General features: G+C 44.5%; 1 protein-coding gene across 1 annotated transcript; it reads left to right on the forward strand.

The window, feature by feature from the left end:
• Nucleotides 1–768: 768 nt before the first annotated feature.
• On the forward strand, nucleotides 769–19,908 carry DDX25 (DEAD-box helicase 25). The gene is given in 13 exon segments (XM_032358546.1): nucleotides 769–952; nucleotides 1,582–1,648; nucleotides 1,903–1,944; nucleotides 2,420–2,555; nucleotides 4,098–4,190; nucleotides 4,276–4,378; nucleotides 5,836–5,950; nucleotides 6,940–7,085; nucleotides 7,087–7,118; nucleotides 14,617–14,854; nucleotides 15,930–16,092; nucleotides 18,187–18,375; nucleotides 19,644–19,908. Coding segments are annotated over 13 exon segments (1,518 nt in total). The 5' UTR covers nucleotides 769–820; the 3' UTR covers nucleotides 19,706–19,908.
• The last annotated feature ends 5,343 nt before the right edge of the window (nucleotides 19,909–25,251 follow it).

Raw genomic sequence — 25,251 nt, forward strand, 5'->3', positions numbered from 1 at the left:
ACGGAGCTGGGAGTCTTGCTTTCAGCACCACGGAGAGATCATAACTAAGTTTTTGGTTTGTGGGTTTTTGAAGAGATGCTGATCCAAATCTCAAGATTCCAAGCAGAAAACTGAAGTTTAGCAGTCAGTAGTACAAGGAATCTGTGTCCGATTATGCAGATACGTGTAGGAGGTAAAGGTTGTACCGCAAGGAAAACAGTTATCTCAGGACTGCATTAGCAAAGAGCACATACCAGAATTAAAATTAAAGCAAGCCGGTGTGTGGAAACATCACAGGTATTAGAACAGGGACAACAGTTAGAACCTGAACAACTTTACTTCCTTTCAGCATCTTTCGCATTTGAATTAATTTGTCAGCTGAAACTCACCATTTCTGAGCCTCTACTTTCCTATGAAATTCTCTGGTCTTTCTGACATCATGTAATGTATAAGCGGATATTTCGGGGAAACAGCAGGAGTCCTGGAAGCCGGGAGGGGGGAGGATCCGGCCTCATCGCCCGGAAAATCGCGTAGTAGGTGTTGGGTAAGGGAGGTAGGACTCCCGAATCAGTGCGGCTTACAGTCTCAAGCTGTTGCTGGCTTAGCAAAGGTCAGGAGCAGGCGAGTGTTCACGACACTGGCACTGCGTGGCGGGCTCCTGAACGCCCGGCGCCCACGCGCCGCTGCCAGATGGCAAACCTGCCTCTGAATTCGTCTCCCGCAGCTCCCACCTCCTCTCCTGGCTCCGCCCACCTCCCTGGAGCTCGCGCGCCTGCGCGGCGCGTCGCGGGTGGTCGAGGGCGCGTCAGCCCGCCCCCGGAGGAAGCTCATTGGCCGCAGGATGGAGCCGGGCACTGCCTCGTGCCGGGGGAGGGCGCACGTGCTGGGGGCGGGAGCTGCGATCGCGGCTATGGCGTCGTTACTTTGGGGAGGCGACGCCGGGGCGGCGGAGAGCGAGCGGCTGAACAGTCATGTAACTGCCGCTGAACCGGGGAGGGCAAGTGGGCGGGGGTCAGAACCGCACTCCGAGAGGGACATCTGCCGGGAAGGGCGGGAGGAGAGAGCCCCGCTAGCGTGTGGAGTGGGGTGTCAAATGGTGGGGGGGGGGGGAATGTGGCAAGGATGTGGGGGAGGGCCAGGGGCAGGAGACCCCGAGAGGTACGCAAGACCTTTGGTTTGAAAGGGCGAAATGAAGACCCCTAGAAGTCTCGGGAGAGAAAGGAGCTGACAGTCCCAACTAGATCTTGGAGTTTCCTGCTCTCCCAATTTGACCATTGAGCTTCGGCTAGCTTCCATCTTACCGACCACCGCGCTTTGCTATCCACCATCCCTTCCTCGTGCTGTGACCCCCAAGGACTGCCACACTTAGGTTAGAGGACTATAAAGAGGAACTTAAGGTACAGGGGCAGCAGTAAAGTCTCCTTCGATTTTTAGCGTAATTCATAGAGGTGACCTATTCCTGAAAAGAATCCAGTGTCAGAATTAATACCTGACACGGCAAAGGTAACAGTATTCGGGTGGGTCCCTCCCTGCTAAGGGGGAGCCCTGGGCTGCTTGGTGACTTGCTTCCTAATGTTGGTTGAAATTTGTGTCTTTCAATAGTTTTCAAACCTCATCCATCCCCGGAAGAACCTTCGGGGCATTAAGAGTTCTACAGTCCCAAACATAGGTGAGTGCTGTTAGATAAGGCAGACTGGCCTCAATTAATTTAAAAACAAAACAAAACATTGCTTTCCTCAGGTCTCTGGCAACTGAAATGTTTCTGGCTCCTATTAACTGTCAAGGTGCTCACTACCTTCCCAGTTTTTTAACCCCACTCCGTCACTGGATGACCCTTGCTGTCAGTGCATACTGTGGAGATGGTGAGAGATCATACACTTTACATTTCTGTTGGTATTTATTGTTTCTCTTCCATTCTTTTAGATGGTTCTATTAATAATACGGAAGAAGATGATGAAGATGTAGGTAGGAGATAAATTTATTTGCATGTAAACTAGCACTCATGATTTTCACAATGAGCAAATAATATAATCTCAATGGGAAAAGGGCGGTCTTCTGTTTTCTTCGTAAGTAGTGACTATCAGGAGAAATACTAAATTAGGATTAGCCATATTTCTTTAGGGGAAGTTGAAATGGAATATGTAGGAATGGACTAAGAGTTTTCAGCTGGCAAGGAAAAATTAGTTCTGGTGGTGATAGAAGTAGGCTTGCTTAAGGTCGGAGGTTGGTATAGCAGCAGAGCATAAGAAACTGGATTCTCGTCTAAAAAGGAATTCTCAGTGTTACGTCATTCTTTCTAGAATCTCCTTTTAGAGGAAAGATGAGAGTAGGAGCAGTTGCTTGATATACATTCTCTGAATGGGAAGGACCAATTGATTGATTCATTTTGGAGGCTGGATTTTATCCTGCAGTATCATCCTTTTTAATTTTTGCTTTTCAGTGGATTTGGCAGCTAATTCACTCTTAAACAAGTTAATCCGACAGTCCTTAGTAGAATCCAGTCACCGAGTTGAAGTCTTACAGAAGGATCCCAGCTCTCCACTCTACTCAGTGAAAACGTTTGAAGAGCTGCGGCTGTGAGTACTTTTACTCATTTATTGTGGGAAAATGCCGGAAAGAATGGTACCGAACAAAGTAATCTGCTAAAAATAAAAACTCTCAGAATTCCCTTAATGTTCTAATATTTAATACTAAAATGAGATGTGTACATTTTGCATGCATTTGAAATATAATTCAGAAAGGAGCAGTAGGATACCTGAGTGTGCAGCAAATTGAGAACATCTTGATGGTAAAATATTCTAACTTTATGCTAATGGGGATAGCTAAGCTCAACACAGCCATATTGCTATTCTCCATACTGTAATACAGATACGGGGACACTGATGGCCCAAATACCTTCCCTCAGCCCCTTTAGATGAGTTAGAAGCTGTTACCTTCCTAATTATGTTTTGTTTCAGACGGTATTAAAATGAATAACTTTCCCAAATGGGTTTGCATTTTCGAGGGATCTATCAACTAGCATTAAGGATCTGCATTTTAACAGGAAGAGTTACTAATAGGGACTTACGTAGAGGGGAAAAAGCCAAAACCCCAATGCCCCAACAATTTCTAAATGAAAGAAGAAGCCTACTTGTGATTAATAGTTGGCAGCCAGTAATCTGCCAAATAACCAAATGCAAAACGTACATGTCATTGAAAGTGGAGGTTTTCTAACCTATGTCATTTTCTCTTCTTTCTGTCAACTATCATGAGATCGCGGGAAAGATGCATTTAAAGATGCTGGCTCAGGGGTGTATGAGTTGCTCAGTCAGTTAAGCATCCAACACTTGATTTCAGCTCAGGTCATGATCTCAGCATCATGAGATCAATGAGCCGTCCATTGGGGTCTCCGCTGGGCCTGGATCCTGCTTAAGATGGTCTCTCTCTGCCTTTGCCCCTGCCCTCTACCCCACCCCACTCGTGTGTCTTCTCGCGCGCTCTCTCAAAAAAAAAAAAAAAAATGTTGGCTTAGAAGGATGAGGTAATATTGTGTCCTCTGCTCCTAGAAAGAATTGATGTTAAGAATTACCTCAATAAAACTTTGTCTTCTTTGAAAACTGCTATTAAAGAATCAAAGATTGTCATTCATTAAAAAGAATTAAATAGTATGGGCCTCTGGCTGGCTCAGTTAGAAGAGCATGGGACTCTTGATCTGGGGGTCATGAGTTCAAGCCCCATTTTGGGTGTAGAGATTACTTAAAAATAAAATCTTAAAAAAAAAAAAGAAAGAAAGAGTAAATCTGTTTTCTGCTTGTGTAGAAAATAAAACTCTTCTGACAAATTTATACACTTCTATCAGATGAGTTTTTCCTTTTTTGCTTGGTTCAACCGAAAGTTCAATGTTAGGCTATTAATACTGTCCTCAGCCTAGGCTTATAGCATAGCTTATTATTTGAGTGGTCCAACTATACAGGCACAATTGTGTATGTTTGGGAGTCAGGGTGTAAACTGTATGTTTCTAAATACTGAAGCCCTGTTGTAGAGTGGCTTAATTTAGAAATACACCTTTTGAGTCTGTATTTCTGAGGCTGCTGACCAATTGTAGGCTTTATGTGTGTGCTTTTTCTTTTTTCTTACAGGAAGGAAGAGCTATTAAAAGGGATCTATGCAATGGGATTTAACAGACCATCCAAAATCCAAGAGATGGCTCTCCCTATGATGCTGGCCCACCCGTGAGTTTCCAGGGCAGTGCTGTTCCAACTTGGTTTTTAGCCTCCTGTATGCAGTTTATGCCCAGGTGTCTCTTCTTTTCTATAGACCCCAGAACCTCATAGCCCAGAGCCAGTCTGGAACAGGAAAAACAGCTGCTTTTGTCTTGGCAATGCTAAGCAGAGTCAATACCTTGGAATTGTTCCCACAGGTAAGGAAAGGTTGATGGAGAGAGGGGAATGCTTGCAGTGCTAGTGATATTTTAGTAGTGGGAGATAATATTGCCATGCTATGATAGCATGTAGAATAGGCATTTCTTCTCAAAATCACAGAGCATTGGGCAGCAGGATGGAACGGTGGTGGGAGCGCAGGCTTTATAGTCTGACCTGTTCCAGTCCTAGTCTCTCTGCTTACTACTAGAGTGTCTTAGGTGAGTTAGTAGATCTTCCGAAGTCTGTTTCCCTGTCTGGAAGGATAACATCTCTAAAAGCGTGGATCATTGCTGACTCTGAGCACAGTGTCTGGCTTGCTGAGTGAATGAATGCCTCATAGAATTGTCGTGTAGATGAAATAATATATCCTTTTCACACTGCACTTGACCTGAAGTGAGCAATTCACGAGTGGTGGCCTTAGAGCTGTAGGACCAAAGCAGCACTCGGTCCGCTGCCTCCTGTAGCAGAGGGGAGACTGAGACTTGGGCAGGAAAGTGTCTCGCATGAGGTCACAGGTAGCCAACAGTGGCAGAGCAGGGGCTGGAAGTGTGCTTGCCCTTCTCTTAGCCTAGCTTCCACTTTGGGCAAGTGTCTGGTGCTTTTCCTGTGTATCTCCAAGCTGCTCTCATCAGCTCATTTGACAAGCTGACTACCTGAGTACTGAGCGCACCCCATGCAAAGGATTCCTTTAGGAAGCTTACAGTTTGTTAGCAAGATAAGCTGGGGATGTGGAAGACTGGTGCCTGGCTTTTTGGACAGGTTCACTGAAATACATATTCAGGGTTTGGTATTATGAATAAAAATTTTTCAGGAAAATCTGTGCTTAAACCCATGTTGAGAAATGTGTGGAAACAATTATTAGCACTTTAGCTATGTTTTCCTGTCCTCTGTATCACAGATACTTAATTGAAGCCCATAAATGCATTAAATATCACCAGTTTCTTCCATCAACATCTTCATTCCTCAGCAACCACCAGATATAGGGGCTGGAGGTAACAAAGGGAAGAGTTTTAGGGAATATTCTGCCAGAGGTGTGTATAGTGGATTGGATCAATCAGGGAGTGTTCTGGAAACAGGCAGACTTTTAATAGGGAAGAAGTGACAGGGTGACACTCAAGGAGTGGTTTGCCTTGCATTTCCTTTCTTCTTGATTCCCAGCCTCCCTACACCACCCCCCAACACACGCACAATAAAGCCAGATCTGTGGTTCTGCATAACTCTAGAGAGGAATATATAAAGGTATTTCTCTATCCTTCAGCCTCTTCTCTCCTTCCATACTCAACATTCACTTCAGATCTATCACTGCTAAATTGTGTTCAACTGAAAATACTTTATTCATCCAAAATCTCCCAGTTTTGCACAAAACTTGCGTCTCCCTGTATGAATTCTAACTGTACCTCAGATTTGCATGATGGCTTGTGTGAGCCTTGCGATTTCCCCCTCCTTTCTCTCGCAGTGCCTCTGCCTAGCTCCTACTTATGAACTGGCTTTGCAGACTGGTCGCGTGGTCGAACGGATGGGAAAATTCTGTGTGGATGTTCAAGTGATGTACGCCATTCGAGGGAATCGCAGTATGTACCAGTAAGCCAGGCCTGGCAGATTTTGTAATTCCGGACTCCACCACCAGCAACCATATTCTGTACCTTCTCCGGTTTCTCGTCTCTAAAATGGGAGCCATCATAGCACCTGTCCCAAGGAGCTGTGACTGGAATTAAATGAACCGATGTAGAGGCAGCACTGTGTACACACTTGGCACTTAATAAGGACCCCGTACATGTTAGCTGCATCATTTCCACATCCTGCAAGATGATAGCTTTCGTTTTTGGGGGGCTCAGTTGTTTTTTTGCAGAACAGCTTGTATGTTTAACATTTTCATTAAAGTGTTACATGTGCATAGCAGGAAAAAAAAAAAAACCTTTAAAACAGAGAAGGTCAAAAGATAAAGGTGGAAGTTGTTCTTCCTTGTCATTCAAAAACCTGTTTCCAAGGATAATAGTTTTATTCACAAGACCTCCGTGGTTTGCTTTCTTTTTTCAGTTTGTACACATGAGGATGTACATGTAGGTATTTGTTTTTGTAGAGTGTTCATGAAGATGGGAGCGTTTTTTCATAGTGTCTAAAAAAGTACATGCTTTGGACATCTTTCTACATTCATGAATATAATCCCACCTCATTGTTTTGACTAGCTTCATAGCATTCCATAATTTATTTAATGTAACCCATTGATAGTACTGTGCTTATTTCCATTTGGGGAACAGTTGGTAGGTTTTCTCACAGCTGTGCTGCTGTTTCTGTAGGTGATGGGATCACTGAAGGGTGGCTTTTTCACTGACCGTGGGGCAGAATCCAATGGCAGGACTGTTTATTACTCTAAAACATAGAAACGGGGGACCTTATCCTAAAGCTCTGCAAATACAAATCCTCAATGACCCTCAGGGTTTGCACTTAGAAAATCATCATGAAATATACTTTCACTTCACAGTCCTGTTGTGTGGTCCCGAGTTGTGGACTGTGAGGGTCCTTTGCATCTGAAGGAATCTTTCAACCCTTTTCTCCCCAGTTCCCAGAGGCACGGACATCACCAAACAGATTATAATTGGCACTCCTGGGACTGTTCTAGATTGGTGTTTCAAGCGAAAATTAATTGACTTGACTAAGATTCGTGTGGTTGTCCTGGATGAAGCGGATGTGATGATTGACACACTAAGGATTCTCAGATCAGAGCATTCGGATTCAGAGGTAAGTTTCAACATTCACCCTTTTTTCTTCCTGGATCTTCGGTCTGGAGGGGGAGTTTGATTATCTGGCTGCTCCCAGTTGTCTTCATGGCTTGATTCCCCTACTTCCTTTGCTTTTAAAACAAACTGGGAGTATTTTCACCAGCTCAGCAGCCTCGTAGACTGCTGTCATTTCCCCACTTTAGTTTGTCACTCTTGCCTGATTGGTTTGTTTCCACTGCAGGCCTGTACATGAAACCACCAATTGTGCCACTAATTTTGCTGTTAAGAGCAAATGTCTAAAGAGAATTTATTAAAGCCTGCACAAGCTGCTGTGGAGAGTAGAGAACACAGTAACTTCGAATCAGGAGACACATGGTCTAGTCCTGATTTTGCCTTTCATTTGTCAAGTAAATCCTGTTGTTTTCCTAGGCCTCTCTCTCAGGATCACCCAGGGGCCTTAAAATTACACATTACTGGGCCTAACCCGAGCCTTACTGGTTCAGAATTTCTGGGAGTGGGCTCTAAGGATCTGTGTCACTTATTAAATTCAAGTAATACTGAGGGGCACCTGGGTGCATAGTGGATAAAGCATCCGGCTCTTGATCTTGGCTCAGACCATGATCTCAGCATCTTGAGATGGAGCCTCGAGGTTGGGTTCTACACTGAGTGCAGAGTCTGCCTGGGATTCTCTCTCTCTGCCCCTCCACTCCTGCCCCTGCCCAAAATAAATAAGTAAATCTTTCAAGAAAAAAAAAACAAAAAAACAAAAAAACAAGAAACAAGCAGTTGTGAAAGACCTGTAATGAAAAAACAGTGCTGCTTCTAGAGAATCTCTATTTTGGTATTAACCTTCATATGTTTAAATAGTATGCTCAAATGGCTGTTTCTTAGTGTGTCAGTGTCTGATGACTGCTAGTATAGAAGTGGGAATCCAGCTCTTTGGTACCACCACCCCTCCCCCGCTTCCTGTCCCCTCTGCCACCTCTCTGTGCTTACCTTGTAAGAGTTGACTGCCTTAATAGTGTTTTTATCATTAGGGCATTATAAATATTGTTCACTGTCATGCAGTATATTATTATAATTATGTTTTTTCCTTATACAGCTATTTCCCCTAGAATTAATAATTGTCTGTTTTCCTTAGTTTGGTTAGTATTACTGGCTAGGGATATTTAATCTTTCTCTGCCTATTTCGTCATATGTGTTTTGATTTCAGTGGTATTTCCAAATAGGCAAATACATTTAAAAACTCCATCAATGGGGCACCTGGGTGGCTCAGTGGGCTAATCCTCTGCTTTCGGCTCAGGTCATGGTCCCAGGGTCCTGGGTTCAAGCCCCACATCTGGCTCCCTGCAGGGAGCCTGCTTCCCCCTCTCTGCCTGCCTCTCTGCCTACTTGTGACCTCTCTCTCTGTGTGTCAAATAAATTTTTAAAAAATCTTTAAAAACAAACAAACAAACTACTCCATCAATGTCTTTTTTCCTGAAACTCTCCCAAGCTCTGTCCAGTTTCAGTCTGGTCTGGTTGTACAGCTGTCACTATAGGTCTTGGAATCTCCCGTTTTCTGGGTGCTTTTTCTTAGTTACTGTCAGTTTACTCAATGTTCGGGAGTATATTCTCTAGTCACTTCCTGAAAAGACTGTTAGGAATTTCACTTTCCATCTCCCACATGTCTGAAAGTGTCTTCATTGTAGCTGTAAATCTGATCTTTTGATGGACAGTTTGCTTACATGTGGAATCCAAGTTAATTCTTCCAATAAATTCTGAGTCAGTGTTGAAAACAAAATTTTTTTAAGATACCATAATTAATACTGTCAGTTCCCATGTTGTTGCTGACAAGTTTAATGTCATCCTGATCCCCAAACTTTTGTAGGTAATCTGTTTTTTGTCTCTAGAAGCTTTCAGAATCTTTTCTCCCCACTGTATTCTAATATTTCTCAGTGATGTGCATTGGTTTGGGTCCTTTTTTCCTCACCCATTGTTCTCGACACATAGTGCACTCATCCTCTTCATTTGCAAAATTTGTGCCTCCCAGATCTGGAAAAATTGCTTAGGTTATTTCTTTCCCTACAGTGAAGAACTTTTTAAAGAGCAGGACACAGTCATTACAGACAAAAAAATATATCTATGTAATAATATAGAAAAAATAGTCATACACATGTGTTATTAAGATAAAAATATGGGAAGTACATGTTTCTTTTAAATTCTATATCACCCTATATTTTCTATTACATAATTGCTACTCTTTGGGGCACCTGGGTGGCTAAGTCATTAAGTGTCTGCCTTTGGCTCAGGTCAATATCCCAGGGTCCAGGGATTGATCCCCACATTAGGCTCCCTGCTAGGTGGGAAGCCTGCTTCTCCCTCTCCCACTCCTCCTGCTTGTGTTCCCCTCTCTTGCTGTGTCTCTTTCTGTCAAATAAATAAAATCTTTAGGAAATAAATAAATAAATGCAACTATTTAAGCAAAACAACAGAACTGGTTAACAGTGGCAATTAGTCATAATTATTAGTACAATTAGCTAAATGAATAATATGAGAAACATAAACAGTATTTTATAATGTCATCTTTGACAGCAGTTTATTTTAATCTCTTTAAATTCATTATTGGCTGCTTAAATTTTGTGCTCTGTGCCATTATATATTTTTAAGATACTCAAATAAAAGATTTTTTATGAGGATAATTTCAATACAATAGGACTAATTAAATAGCTCTTACTTGTGTTTAAAGACCCAACCAGCACAGTAAGCTGTTCCTACTCTTTTCCTTTCCTCTTCCAGTAATAATTCTCTGAACTACCTGAAGCCGCCTTTTTTGTATATGGTGGGAAATTTTACATTGGACCATAAAATTCATTTTGCTGACTCCTGCTGTTCGTCCAGTGTGCTGTGCTCTTCACAAAAGTGTTCAAGCATGGACTAGTTAAGAGTTTACTTACTATCAACACCAGGTTTTCAAACACGCAAGCATTCGTGTCTAGCTTTCTAGAAATGTACACATCCGCTCTGCAGGCTTGTTTGGTAGATCAGCTGTTTGTCATTCAGATCCCTTGCGTCTGTAAATCCACCATTTAGGTTCTCCACATCTAAAATGTCCATCGTTTTCAAACGCTCTGAAGTACATCAGCTACCAGTGCGGTTCTCAAGGAAAATGGTGGTGAAGCACAGAGGCGATTTAGGCTTGTGAAATCAAAGATGGATTCTAAGTAAGTTACAGTTTATAGCAAAGGAACAAGAAAGTCTTGTTCAACTGGGCTGCCCTTTTCTGGTGACATTTTTTAGTCCTGCAGCAGCCTTATTTCCTAAAAAATTAGTAATTTTTTTGCTACGAGTATTTGTAGGTAACACTAGACAACTCAGGGGCAAACAGTCTCCTGAAAGCAACTTCACAGGTCATCACACAGTTTTGGAGAAACAGCATTTTATTACAATCATTTACTATGATCACCTCCTCCATTCCCACCTTCAGTGTATTTTCAGATTAGAGAAGGACTTTCTTTTTGTCTCACACTTTGAAAATATGACTTTATGACTGGGCAACTTTTTAACTCCTTACCATGGCCTCAACAGTGATAGTATCATACAGGCAGATGTCCAGGTGACTCTCCAGGTGACTCTCTCCTTCCATTTCCATACAGGTAAAAATCTTACTAAGTACCTCTGCAAGTTCTGAGGAAGCCAAAAGTAAGCAAAAACTTTGATAACGAAAGCTCGGTATTACAATTAAGCAAATGATTCACCTTTTAGAAGTGCTGTGCACAAAGCCCGCAGGATATTTAGGTGGCAAGATCTTTTTGTTTTCTCTGAGAATTTTATAGACTGAGTGGAAGCTGCCAGAGTTTACGTTTGCACTGTCTGCGGCACATGCAGACAGTCGAGCAGAAGCTAGTTTGTATTTGGATGTGATATCAGCAATCTTCTGTTTTAGATTTTCTGTGTCTCATTAAAACTTCATAGAAGTCAAGAAGATATTTTGAACTCCCACTTTTCAAATCCTAAGAAATGGGGGAAGATATTTTTTGTTGCTGTGATTTGACATAGCAGCTGGTGTAATGTACAAAGTATGAGCACTGGTAAGATCTTCCAGAATTAGCTCCCCACTGAACGTGGTAAGGCATCCGTGGTCAGAATGTCTCCATTTGTTCACCTGCAGGACATTTCACTTGCAAGCAGGGAAGCACGCGATGTAACTTCACTGTTTCCTAGAGATACCAAGGGAGGAACGCACTAATGCATGTCCCTCTGTGCAGGGTGGCCAGACAGGTTCAGCATCCCCTGCTTCCAGTTGAGCACTATGTGCTTTCCAAAGACAAAACAACTTTGAATTTAGAAGTGTTGCCTGTCTCATCCTGAACTTGGGAGGTTCGGTGTCCATATATACTTTTCATGTCTCCTTCCCACCAAGCCTTGTCCTCTGTTCTTCCTTCATGCGGGAGAGTGGCTCTTTTTCTGGTATTTACCTTTTTCACCCAGTTGAATGTGTCCTTCTGTCTGTCATTAAAATAACACAGTTGTTTGACCTTCGTTTCCTGTCTTGTCTAGATTGCCCTGGCTTTCTCTGTTCCTCTTCTGTAACTTCCTTTTCTTGTTATAGGCGCAATATGCTGCTATTGTCTCTCTGAGAATATTAATTCTAGTATTTACAATTTTTTTCCTGTTTTCAACTTTGCCTCTGAATTCTCTTAAGTTTCTCCTTTTTGTCTCTTTGTTCTGTCTCTCTTGTGGTGGACCTTCCCCCCTCGTATCTGGTGATTCTTGGCTAGCCTCTCATTACCTATGGTTGAGAACCAAGAAGCTTGCTGGCAGCTCTGGGTGCATGGTTGGGGCTTGTGACTTGGGCAGCTCCCCCTAGGATGCTCGTTACTTGCAGGTTATTAGAACTATGGAATGTCTCTCATCTCCTCCCTAGGAGACATATATTTGGTTGCTGGCCTCCTGGGAAAAGGGCCAGGGAATGGGCTGCATATTCATATGCATATTTTTACTCCCTATTTTCAGCTCTCTGCTTTACTCTCACCTTCTGCAACGCTGGCATCCCCAAGTCTGGGATTTCTGCACAGAATAAACCTCTAGTCTCCTACTTGTACATGCCCAACTGCCTGAAATAAAGTGGGATCCAGCTACTCCTTATACACATTTTCAGCCAGACTTCTTATTTAAAATAGTTTTGGCCAGGGGCGCCCTGGTGGCTCAGTCAGTTAAGCATCTTCTTTCAGCTCAGGTCATGATCCCAGGGTCCTAGGATTGAGCCCGCCATCAGGCTCCTTGCTCAGTGGAATCCTGCTTCTCCCTCTCCCTCTCCCTGCCACTCCTCCTGCTTGTGTTTGCTCTTTCTTTCTCTGTGAAATAAATAAAATCTTTTTAAAAATATTAATTTTGGCCAAAGATCAAGTGAGACTCTCTTCTTGCCATCCCTTACCATTTACATATAACTGAGAATGAAAGACTCAGAATTCCAGGAAAGACCCAATAGTCGAAAATTGCTTTCACTTCAAGAGAATATTAAGTAATAATTAGGGATTTATGGGGGCACCTCAGTGGCTCAGTGGGTTAAAGCCTCTGCCTTCAGCTCAGGTCATGATCCCAGGGTCCTGGGATCGAACCCCACATCGGGCTCTCTGCTCAGCAGGGAGCCTGCTTCCCTTCCTTTCTCTCTCTGCCTGCCTCTCTGCCTACTTGTGATCTTTGTCTGTCAAATAAATAAATAAAATCTTTAAAAAAAATTTAGGGATTTATGTTGCTTGTTCATTCCTCCATTGTTGATTTTCTTCTTTTGCTTAAACAAGATTAAATCATAGTATTGTCCCATAGAAATATAATGCAAGCTACTTGTGTAATTTTAAATTTTCTAATAGCCACATTTTTAAAAAGGTGAAATTCATGTTATATTTTCTTTAAATATATAAAAATAGCATTTAATAAGTTATCAATTTAATCAATATAAAAATCATTAATGAAAAAATTTACATGATTTGTTTCATCCCAGGTCTTTGAAATCCAGAGTGTTCTGTAGAATGCCCATGTTTCCTTTCCTGGTGTAATCTGTGTACGTCGTCTTTTTGGCATGAAATGTCTCAAACCTTGGGATGCCAGTCGTGGTGCCAGCTTTTTCCAGATGGAGAACTGTGATACAGTAGATGGCCAAGATGTCTCCCCTTCTCTCCCCCACCCTCTCTCTCCTCCAAAACACAGCAAGCTAATGCAGAATTTTCCTCGTATCTTCTAGCACACCACCCCCGCTTTCTCTGGCACCGGGTGCTCGTAGCTCCAAGAACTCTCAGAGGTTCTGAGGGAGCCCCTACCTGTGCATCTCAGCCACTGTCTGCATCACCGTTTCCATCTGTACCGCTCATGTAAGGGCGTCATCTGCTTTCTTGTTTACCACGCTTTCCTGTCTTCCAGAAATACATTGAGTTATCACATCCACTGATTTCTCTCCTTCTGTTCATGTTGTGGGTTCATGTCTTTCTGTCTCTTTATAATCATACTCGTGGTACGTGGGAAGCAGGGAAGGTACAGCTGTAGACAGTCTACTGTAGTTGCCCAGAAGTCTGTCAGATCGTTACTTGGAAAAGCTTCCCAGACAACCCACGCCACAGGCTTGACGTAGTACCTGGGAGTCACTGGACTTCATGATCTCCCCACTCTCCTTTAACACTAACATCCTATCTTGTAGATGCTCTGTCTTCTCAAAAGTGGTGATTTCTCTCTGGTGAAATCAGAGTAAGTTAAAATTTATTGATGTATACAATATGTTCAGAGAAATACATGAATCACAAGTATACAGCTGAGTGAAAATTCAAAGAGGTTGGGTTCATGAGATAATAGCCCAGACCAAGAACTAAAAGTTTACCAGCACTCCAGAGTTCCCCTACGGATCGTTTCCTATATCCCAGCCTCCACCTGCCCCCCATCCCTGCCACTCCTCCCCAGGGTTAACCTCTGTTCTTACTGCTAGCTTCATTTTGCCCATTTTTAAACTCAGTGTGAATTAGTCCTGTGTTTGCTGCAGGTTCGGCTTATGGTTTGTGTGCAGTAGTGTTTCCCCTGTTCCCCTTTTGTTTCTATCCAGGTCCTTCCCATCCCAAAGAAAGTGAGTATGGCTGTTCTTTTTCTCCCAAGAACTCTAATACCTGCCATTGAATTACTGGCCTGTTTCCTTGCTCCCGTTTCACTTTGTGTGAGACGAACACCATGAAGAATACCTAGACGGACACTCGGGGCTCCTGACTCTGCCTCGCTTAGGAAGAAAATGGGCATGAAAGACCCCAGACCCTTCAAAATACATATCTAAACTTCGCTCTTGAGCTCCACACTCAGCTTGTGGGTGTCTTTCCAAATTCTTGGTGGCATAGAGGGGCAGAACATGTGGCCCTTTGCACAGGGGTGGAACTTGTGGCAGGCAGCCACTCCTCCGCTGACCCCTGGTGGCAGGGGCTAGGACATGTTTGAAGCCCCCCACGCCCCTAGGAGAGTGACAGGGATGGCCGCGGCTGATGATGTCTTCCCTTCTCTTACAGAGCTTTACCTTCTGAGTGCCAGATGCTCCTCTTTTCAGCGACCTTTGAGGACTCTGTGTGGCAGTTTGCAGAGCGAATCATTCCAGACCCTAATGTTATTAAGTTACGAAAAGAGGAGCTGACCCTGAATAACATCCGACAGTATTACGTGTTGTGCGAGAGTAGGAAAGACAAGTACCAAGCCCTGTGCAACATCTACGGTGGCATCACCATCGGGCAGGCCATCATCTTCTGCCAGGTAACGGTGCTGAGATCTGTCCTCGCCGTGCTCAGACTCTCCCGCAGGAGCGGAGGGGACAGTGACACTAATAGGGGCCAGAGACCCAGGCACCCCTGTCAGCACTTTGAGTACAGGAGCATATTTAATCTTCAGAACCACTTGGGACAGAAATGAATCTGTATGTTATGGGAGGAACTTAGAAAGATTAAGTAACGGAATAGAGACTTCAAGATGACGTTAAATAGAGGCCTCCCTATTTTAGGATTGCTTCTAACACTTGCCCCTGTAGGTTGATATTCATTGTGGGGTTTTTACAGGTCCCCTCTGTCAGATTAAGAATATTCTTTTCTAGTTCCTGACTTACTATGAGTAAAGTAGCCACTCAGTCACTCACAAATAATATTTTCCTATTTTTATTTTCGTATTTATTTTTTGCTCTCTGACATGTTTCACATTCACATCTTGGTTTTATTTTCTCTCTACCACGTGAACACTGTAAGCTCCATGAGCGTAGGACCTCCTCTATCTTACTTGCCTAGTCTCACTAGAATTGGCACCCGCCTGGCACAGGGTCAGCACTGAGGACATGCTTATAGAATAAAAGCAAGCTTGCTTCTACCATGGACTAGACATGAAAACCTTGGGCAAGTGACTTCATGTTTTTAAGCTCTTGGTTTTTTTTTTTTTTTTAAATGAAATGAGGTATGCGTTTCATCATATTGTGGTGAAAACAGTGACCATAACACATGTAAAGATCTGAGCAAGACACCGGGAGATAGGAAGCACTCTTACAGTGCCTGAGGTTGTCTCTCCTGTTATTCCATTTTGTCATCATCCTACCACATGAAGCAAGTGAGCGTTTTATCTCTGCTTCATGGCGGAGAAGCCAAAGCTCCCACAGGTTGAGAGGATATGACCTTGAGCAGCACAGGAGGTGCCCCATTCGAAGGTTCCTCTTAGGGCTTAAGGGAGAGGTAAAGCACAGCTCCCAAGCAGCCTTTCTGGCTTCCCCGCTGTGCCTTTGTGAGCGTGGCAAACACAGCCAGTCTGCTTGGACGTGGGCTGCTATGCTGGGTTTTGTGTTTTCACATAGACTCGTCGAAATGCCAAGTGGTTGACTGTGGAGATGATGCAGGACGGCCACCAAGTGTCTCTGTTAAGCGGAGAGCTGACCGTGGATCAGCGAGCCTCCATCATTCAGAGGTTTCGGGATGGGAAAGAGAAAGTTCTTATAACGACCAATGTCTGTGCTCGAGGTGTGTGCGTGTGTGTGTGTGTGTGTTCATGTTCAACATCAGGTTTATTGAAATGTGATTTGCATATGATAAATATCACTGATTTTAACTTTACAGTGAGTTTTGACAAACATACAGAGTCATGTGACCATCACCATAATCAAAGTACAGAACACTCCCCTCATCCTCCAGAACTTGCTTATGCTCCTTTGTAGCCAGCCTCTTCCTTTTATCATCTGACCCCTGGCAACTACTGATCAGATTTCTGTCTCTTTATTTTGTTTCTTTCAGAATGCTATATAAATTCATGCTATTTATATAGCATTAATGCTATATAAATTCATGCTATTTATATAGCATTAATGCTATATAAATTCTTTCAGAATGTTATATAAACTACATAGTAGTCAGCCCTTGTGTCTGACTTATTCCACTCAACGTAATGCTTTTGAATTCATCAGTGTCGTGACTTACATCAGTAGTCCAGTCTTTTTTGTTGCCGAGTAGTAGTCATTGAATGGGTGTACCACAATTCATCCATTCACCAGTTGAGGGACATTTAGATTATTAACAGTTTGGGGCTATTTTGAATAAAGCTGTAAGTATTCATGTATAGGTTTTTCAGAGACCTGTTTTCATTTCTCTTGGATAAGTATCTAGGAGTAGGATGTCTGGGTCATACAGTAAATGCATATTTAGCTTCCTCAGAAACTGTCTTCCAAAGCGACTACCTCTCTATCCTCACTAGCTGTGTTGGAGAGTTCCAGTTCCTCCGCTTCCTTGCCAGCAGTTGGTGTTGTCACTCTTTTTAATCATTCTAGTAGATGTTTATGGCATCTCATTGTGTGTTTAACTCACATTGCCTAATGATGTTGACCGTCTCGGAGGTGTTTTTAACTTCAAAACTATTGACTACTGAGGGAAAAAAATTCTTTGTTTTTTTTCAAGAGACAGTCCTTCCTACAGACTTCATCCTTCTTGTACTCTTACCTAGACCCCATACTCAGAGTGTTTCCTAATTCATTCTTAGTTCACCAGATAGAAATGGGGAACTGCCAAGCTATGGAGCTCCGAACTGTGGAAGAGTAGCCTGAAAAAAGGATGAGGTCCCAGCCCCTTGGGAGGTCAGTGTCCAGATGCTTGACTGTCTAGACCAGTGCAGCTCAATAGAACTTTCCACACTGATGGAAATAATCTGTTCTGTGCTGTTCAGTTGGTAACCACTGGCCATATATGGCTAGTGTGACCAAGGAAATGAATTTGTTTAAATTAATTTGAAGTTGGATAGCCATACTGGATGGCATGACTCTAGACCTAGGAGGAAAGAGGGCACCAGGAGCTCCAAGGAGGACAAGGATGGTGACCCAGACAGCTTACTGTGCTGGAGGACGGAGGCACTGGGGGATCACAGAAGTCTTCCTAGGGAACATTAGATGTGAAAGGTTTTGAAGGAAGGGTAGAGAATCCAATTGGGTAAGAATTGACAGTTTGCTTGGAAAATGGCAAGACCTTGTGGCTCTGACATTGGATCTGACTCAGGAGAGGAAGAGGTGAGACTTTGGGTGCTGGGAATCTGGAATCATTTGTACTTCGTCCTGTGCAGTTGGGGCAGTTGGGTCCTGAACACAAGTGTTCTGGACGTTGTCATGGTGACTGTGGTCAGAGAGATTAGAGGAGAGAAGAGGGAGAACCCAGCTGGAAGTTGTTGTAACGGTGAGCTAAGGGATAAAAAAGACCTGGATGGGAGGACGGCCAGGGCATGGTGCAGAGTGGGGTTCCAGGAAGGGTAGGGAACACTAGATAGGGGGCTGCTGGGGACTTACACAGCAGGAACAGAGAGGAGGCTGTGGCTCTGTGGGTGGTGAGAGCTCCTGTCCACAACACACACACAACCTTCTGTGGAACCAGCTTCTACTGACACTCTTAAAACAAGCATGCTAGACCTACTGTGCAAGCACGCTGCTGACCAGTATCCACTTCCATGATGGAAGACCAGATTTTATTTGTAAATTGTGACTGTTACATGAGAATTCATTCCCTTGGCAGATGTGGTTTGTCAATAGCTTTGTCCTAAGGAAACAGTTGCAGGACCCTAGGGTGTCTCTTCTCTTCTAGGGATCGATGTGAAGCAGGTCACAATTGTCGTGAACTTTGATCTCCCTGTAAACCAAGCTGAGGAGCCAGATTATGAGACTTACCTTCACCGCATAGGGCGGACAGGACGCTTTGGGAAAAAGGGCCTCGCCTTCAACATGATTGAAGTGGATAAGCTGCCCTTGCTCATGAAAATCCAGGATCACTTTAGTAAGTAGCACCTGTTGCCAGGGGACCCGTGGATCCTGCTGATGTTGACGGTGATGACGTGTGTCACGCACCTTATGCCCAGAGGCTTAGGGGCAGGAGCCAAGGAGTGGGAGACTTCTAACTCACAGTGCCAGAGTCCCCACAGTGAGACAGTTGGTGAAATCATCCATATATAGTAGCTGAAGAACAATCCAAAAGTCCAGTGGACTGAGTATGAGTTCAGGTTTATGTTACTCCCCTTGTAGGACCTGGGGCAGTTTTTCACGGCCCATAAAGCACCATCTGAAACAAAGTAATAAAGTCCTTTAGGATTATATTCTGTCCCCAGCTTCCTCTCCTACATTATTCCCTTCCTCTGGCCTCACCCTAACAACTAAGATGGTCCTGAATTCTGCGATCTGCTGTCCTTCCTCCTGACCCCCATCCAAACAAGGCAGGCTCCCTGATAACTGGCTAGGGCTCCTGGACTGGCTCCTGTCCTCTGACCGAAACTGATGGAAACTAAAAGGGTGACCTAAACTGAGATGTCCACCTCTCAAATTATGCCCCAAAGCCCATGGATATGGCTGGGGAGCAGGGGAAGAGGAATACCCAAATGACCCCAAATATATCTTCACCTTTTGGGAAAAATCGTACTTAACTTTTGTGGGAAGCAGTGGACACTGTCCTGGGGGAATGCACAGAGGCACGTGTATGCAGTCTAGAATCAGACTGTAGCATGTCCAGGGCCCCCTCAGGGAAGCTGATAAAGCAGCCTATGGTAGGAGAAGCAGGGAGGGTGAAGAAAGAAACTTACAGCCCGTCCACTCTTGCTATGGTGAGCACCATATGACCTAGTCTTGGGAAGCGACCTCAGTGGAGGAGCCTCAGCCCCTCTCCCTGTTGCGACCGTGCACCCCACGCCCCCTCACACTCACTGCCCCCTTCCCCCCCCCCACGGGTTCTCTTCATCCCTCCTAGCATGAGCAGGCCCCTTCCCAGGCTCCCCTCACTTGTGCCTTTTCCCTACCCAGCTGTCTAGACACGCATGTTCTATTGTTTGGTGCATCTGATGCTATTTTAGTCAGTATTAATTGGTTATTTTGATACCATCTCTTCCTTAACTGATCTTGAGAACGTTCCTCTCTCAAGGCTTTCTGTGCAAGGGTTCTCAGGAACACATATCTGCAAAAGTGTCACTGTCTTCAGAAATTCGGACTTGAGTGAGATTTCATTGACATTTCATTCAGGCCCTGGGCTCAGACTGATTCCATTCTCTCTCCTTCTAGACAGCAGCATTAAGCAACTTGATCCTGAAGACATGGATGAAATTGAAAAGATTGAATATTGAAGACAGAACTTTGTTGCTTGTGAAATATCTAGTTTATGTGAGAATGTCCCAGTGGGTTTCGAAGGTAATTTTTTCTGTTTGGGCTTTTTCAAAGTGAAACTGTTAAATATGGCAAAATAAATGTCATGGTACCTTAGTCTTAAGACCTGAGGAACCAGATTGGTGTGAAGCACATGATCTTTTTGAATAAAAAATCGAGATTATTTCTTATTCTAATCTCATTTACAGGTAAACATCTTTGTATGGGCTTCTGGGATGTCGCGGGACCTCATTTCTAGACCTGAGCACACTGCCTCCTGGGAACACATTGGGGTGCCACGAGATGGCAGTAGAGCCTTACTGGGTCGGAAGTGTGAGCTAGCGTGCGGAGAAGCCACTGGCCCCAGCCTACTCACTGGTGTCCCTTCCCCCAGGCAGGCGTGCTCAGGAAGGCGGGCGCACCGCACATACGCGTGCACGCGCGCACCTCTTGGGAGTGCAGGGTGAAAGCTTCAAAAAGTCAAACAATTTAAAAGAAGAAATTTTGCTTTTTTAATGTTTCAGCTGACCTACAGAATGTAGAAATATTTCCTCTGCTTGGCTTCTTAATGTCTTCAAAACAGAGCAGATTTAATCCATCACCAGCCATGTAATAGTCTCTGAAAATGTGGCTTTGTTATAGGCATTTTTTCAAAACAGGTGGGGGGGGGACCCATTTGCCTTATTAAAAAAGTAACATTTCATTCAGGGTATATCTGAGAATCCCAGACGTTTTCCTATTAGTCCCATTGCGATGCTTTTCATTTCTCACATTTACTGCTAACAAGTGAAACAGTGGGCTTGAGGAAACCGGGGAAATCGATACTCTCCCTGAAAGCTGGAGCGGGTCCGCGGCCTTCAGCTAGAGAGCCCCGGCCCAGGCGGCCTGCAGAGCCCCACCCACAGCTGTGGGGAGTGCCTCCGTCATCCGGGGCTGGGGAGGGTGTTTCTGGCATATCTGTTCTGGTATTCCACGCGCAGAGCTCCCTGCCCAGGTTTTATCCCCGTGAGGAGGGCTCAGAAACCCATGAAAACCATCCAGCTGCCTCACTCCCCGGCAGACCAGACACCAGCGAACGGAAGAGGAAAAAGATGTTACAGCTGTTCTCAGATCCCAGAGTAACAGCAGCCTCAAAAAGGCAGCATGTTAACAGACTGTGCCCACGGAGGGAGGGGTGTGCCGGTCACTGGTGCAGCTCGGAGGAGGGACCCCAAACACCAGCCCGGCTGGCTTCCCAGAGAAGACACCTTGTGTCCTTTTATGAGAGAGAAATCTGTATTGAATGATGCCTTTGGCCACGTACTCAGCATCGCTCTACACTTCTCTAAGATGAGCCGCATGAGGCAACCTTCCAGGTCCAGCTCACCACCACAATTACCTGGAGAACTTGAAAAAAACATAGACTCCATCCCCCGTGCAGAAGAAGCCAGAGCCTCCAAAGATAGGGCCTAGAAGTGCAGGCCTGGGGAGCTGAAGGCATAGGGAAAGCAGTAGATAAGAAAGATCACAGTCTCAAGAGGTGCTCTGTAATTTATTTATTTATTTATTTGTTTGTTTATTGACAAATTTATTTGTCGAGTAAATAATTCTTTGCCATTTCTTCATTCGCTGACATTCTTCCCTGATGTTTTCCATCCAAGGTTTGAACCTCAGTTATACGGCACAATATGACTGAGCATAGGAAGTATCTTAATATGCCCTGCTCTATCTGAAGAGGCAGTGCGGCCGTGCACATAACGCAGCCCCGCACTGGGGAGTTCTAAAGGAAACTTTGCCATTGCCCTCTCCAGTCCACATCTCCCATAGACGCTCTACCGGTTATCCTCACAAACTTCTTCAGTGATTTCCATTTGGCAACTGTTCCCACCGGGTCTGCAAATAATGGGCATTCTTCGGCCTTCCCCTTTGCCCCTCTCCTCACATTCCTTTGTCTCGCCACCTAGGAGGCCGCAGAGCCGTCCTGTGTTCTGTGCACATCACAGCTGTCTTAACACTAGCTGTCCAGTGTGGTGAGTCAACAATCCGAAGGCCTTTCTTCGGGGTGCAGCTCCTTGCTGGGAACTGCAAGCAATTTTCACATCTCCGCGCACTGCCTGGCCAAGGTCATCTCTCAGTTGATGCCTGCCTTAGGAAGGAGTCCATGGAGAGGCAAGGAATAACCAGATGATTTCAGTGCATCTGTGCACTAGGTTAATCAGCTGTGTATTACTTGGCACCAAATACTAAACCAAATCCATTAAGTTGATCTTGGCCAGCATGATAGTGTTAGCATATTGAAATTCACAATTACGTAGAGCAGGGCTGTGACTCCCAGTGGGAGTTGTGAGCGAACACCTCACCTGGGGCACAGCTCCTATGATGTTAGGTGCTGGATGGAAGGCAACTATGAATAATGGGAAAGGCAAACGCATTGGTCATAGTCTGGTAGGGTGTCTGACAGCCCTTCTCAAGAGACGCTATTGCTTTTGGTCATGAGAAAGTGTTGATCCCCCTCAGCAAAGCCTGGTCCCAATGAAAGCCGCTGGCGGTCTCTGCACGTGTGATCTGCAGTGGAAAGTCTTAGAGGATTGCTGGCAGAAGGGGAGATGAGCAGGACCTTCCCAGCTCTGGGGAGAGAAAGCTGGTTTGGTCCAGCCTTGCTTCTGCTCTGGGTCCTCTGAGAGGCTCGGTCTCCTTTCCTTTGATTCAAAGAGGGACTCCACTGGAAAAAGGACCCGAGCAGAGACGACAGAGCTGTTGCACTGGAAGGTGAAATGGGAGTTCAGATCAAGGACCCCTCTGTGGGCCTGCACTTCTTTGCCCTCTGAGCTCGAGGGCCTTCTTTGCTCTTTCCTGCTGTGGTGTAGAGAGTCCATGCATGCTGACTCCAAAGACATGTGGGGTCCAGCAGGTGGGCCTGTGTTAGTTTTACCACAGGACTAACGGAAGAGTGGGGTCCTCTTAAATCCTCCCTCACGCCAATACCGCCCCTGCCATGATGGCAGGGAACCGTGTGTTTTAAAGGTACTCATAACATTGTAACCCATGGAACTATTAAATATCTTGGTCTTGCTTGAAATAGCTCAGGCTATGCTTCAAGGTATACCAACTTTCTATTCTTGGAAGAATCCAAAAACGACTCGCCCCAGAATTTTGTATACTTTTTTTAATCCATGGCTGAGAGGAGAGTTAGACCTTGCCCTTCTTATTTCTGTCTGCTGACCCCGTGGCCCCCTAATGTTTTCAGTTCTGGGTTCTACATTCTCCTGGGCTCTTAGCTGTCCTGTGCTTCCTGCTGTCAAAGGAGGGATGGGTCAGCCAGGCTCTAGCCTTCCACGTCTGTCTCTCCCACTCCGGCTGTGCTGCCTGGTGCCCCTCAGAGGCAGGCTGTCAGTCACGGTCTTGAGACACTGCTCTCTTCCCCTAATTTTCCCTATTGCTTTATGTCTCAGTCAGCTTGGGCACCATAACAAAATACCACAGATTGGATGGCTTTATAGAAATTTCTTTGCTCACAGTTCTGGAGGCTAGAATGCCCAAGATCAAACTCCAGCAGCATTCAATTTCTGGCAAGGATGCTTGTCTGCCTTCACACGATGTCCTCACGTGGCAGGGAGAGAGAGCGCTGGCCAGTGTACTCTCCGGTGTCTCTAATCCCATAATCCCAACACCAGAGCCCCTTCCTCCTGACCTGATTCCAAATATGGTCACACTGGCGGTAGGGCTTCAATATAAGAATTTGAGGTAGGGGTGAGGAACAAACATTGTGTCCTACCTGCCAAATCACACTTTGCAATCTATCATTTTTAAATTATCCATATTAATATCCATAACACTCCATTCACTGTCATTTAAAAATTTGGTTGAGGGGGCGCCTGGGTGGCTCAGTGGGTTAAGCCTCTGCCTTAAGCTCAGGTCATGATCCCAGGGTCCTGGAATCAATCCCCGCATCAGTCTCTCTGCTCAGCAGGGAGCCTGCTTCTCTCTCTCTCTCTCTCTGCCTGCGTCTCTGCCTACTTGTGATCTCTCTCTCTGTCAAACAAAATCTTTTTAAAAAATCTGGGGAGAGGTTGAAGCACCATTATCCTTTTATAATGTGGTTTCCTACCCCACCACTAAATAGCCAGCTCGTAAACCCTTCCAATGTAAGACAGGGAACACACCGGAGATGGGATGATTCTTGGTGAAGAGAAGGAACGGTGTGTCCTGAAAGCTTTCAGAGTCCCCACTGCCCATGTGGAGCTGTCAGCCCTCCTCCCACAGTTAATCAGCTTCAACTTCTACTTGGGTTAGAGACAACCAGAAGCTCTAATGTATTGAAAAAAAAGATGAGCACTGAAAAGGTCTGTATTCCACTCTTGTATTCCAGAAGAAATGAAGGAATTTTCTAAGTGAGAATCTCTACAGATCTAAAGTCTTTAGTCCTTAGAGGGAAGGGTGGGCAACTATCTCACACCCTTCTTTGGAAATTCACCTTTGCCTATGATTTTTTTTCTATTCAGTAGAATGGCTATGGGTTTCTACAGAATTTTTAGAATATATTTTTCATGAATGGGGATAATGTCTTATTTTTTTGTGAAGATTTGAGAGAAAAAGCACTAGTTGAGGAGGGGCAAGCAGATTCCCTGCTGAGCAGGAAGCCCAACTCAGGGCTTGATCCCAGGACCCCAAGATGATGACCTGAGCCGAAGTCAGATGCTTAAACAGCTGAGCCACTGAGGTGCCCCTAACGTCTTATTTTGAGCTTGATATCATGTTAAGAAGAACGATGTGGTTTCACTCGAGTCCTGTAGTTTGTGATTTGTGGCTTGGAATCCCAGTTGGAAGGAAATGACTAACCAGGACGCCCCACTTTTTGTGAGGTTTAGAGGCATGGTCAGGTGCCTGTCTTAACTTGCAGATCCACTGGCCTCTTCCCCATGGTCAGCTTCAGGCATGATTTAGAAGGCAGAGCCAGAGCAGGCTATTTTGTGAAGTAGTGAGCTCCCCATTCATGGGACGACTGTTCAATCGATCAGAAGCCTCCATTACGGTCACTTGCAATGGAGACTGTACTTCTTGTGCTTGAATTAGCTGGGAGTTTGGAATACGATGATCTCAGAGGCCCTGTCCATTCTAAAATACCATGTTTCCATGACTGCACACAGCAGAGCTATACACATGGAAGACCATGAGCCATAGAAGCCTTGCATAGAGGAAGACTGTTTTCCAGAAAGGAAAAGAAAATGGAGTGATTAAGTTCTAACCTGTCTTAACTTGCAGATCCACTGGCCTCTTCCCCATGTGACAATCTCTCTATGCCTATTTTCATCAACTCATGCAGAATGTGGATTACTTTTCACTTAATATTTATATTATAAAAGCGATAAAACAGCAAATAAAAGTAGTAAGGGGAAAAATACCAATAATACCATTAATTCATCACAACAATTATCTTGATGGTCCTTTCCATCTTAGTATAAATACTTGTAGTTAATCTTTACTTGAAACATTCAAATGTTTTTTCCTATCGCTGCATAGTCTTTGGGATTATTAAAAATGATAATTG

Source organism: Mustela erminea, chromosome 9, assembly GCF_009829155.1.
Source record: "Mustela erminea isolate mMusErm1 chromosome 9, mMusErm1.Pri, whole genome shotgun sequence".
NCBI classification, from domain to species: Eukaryota; Metazoa; Chordata; class Mammalia; order Carnivora; family Mustelidae; genus Mustela; species Mustela erminea.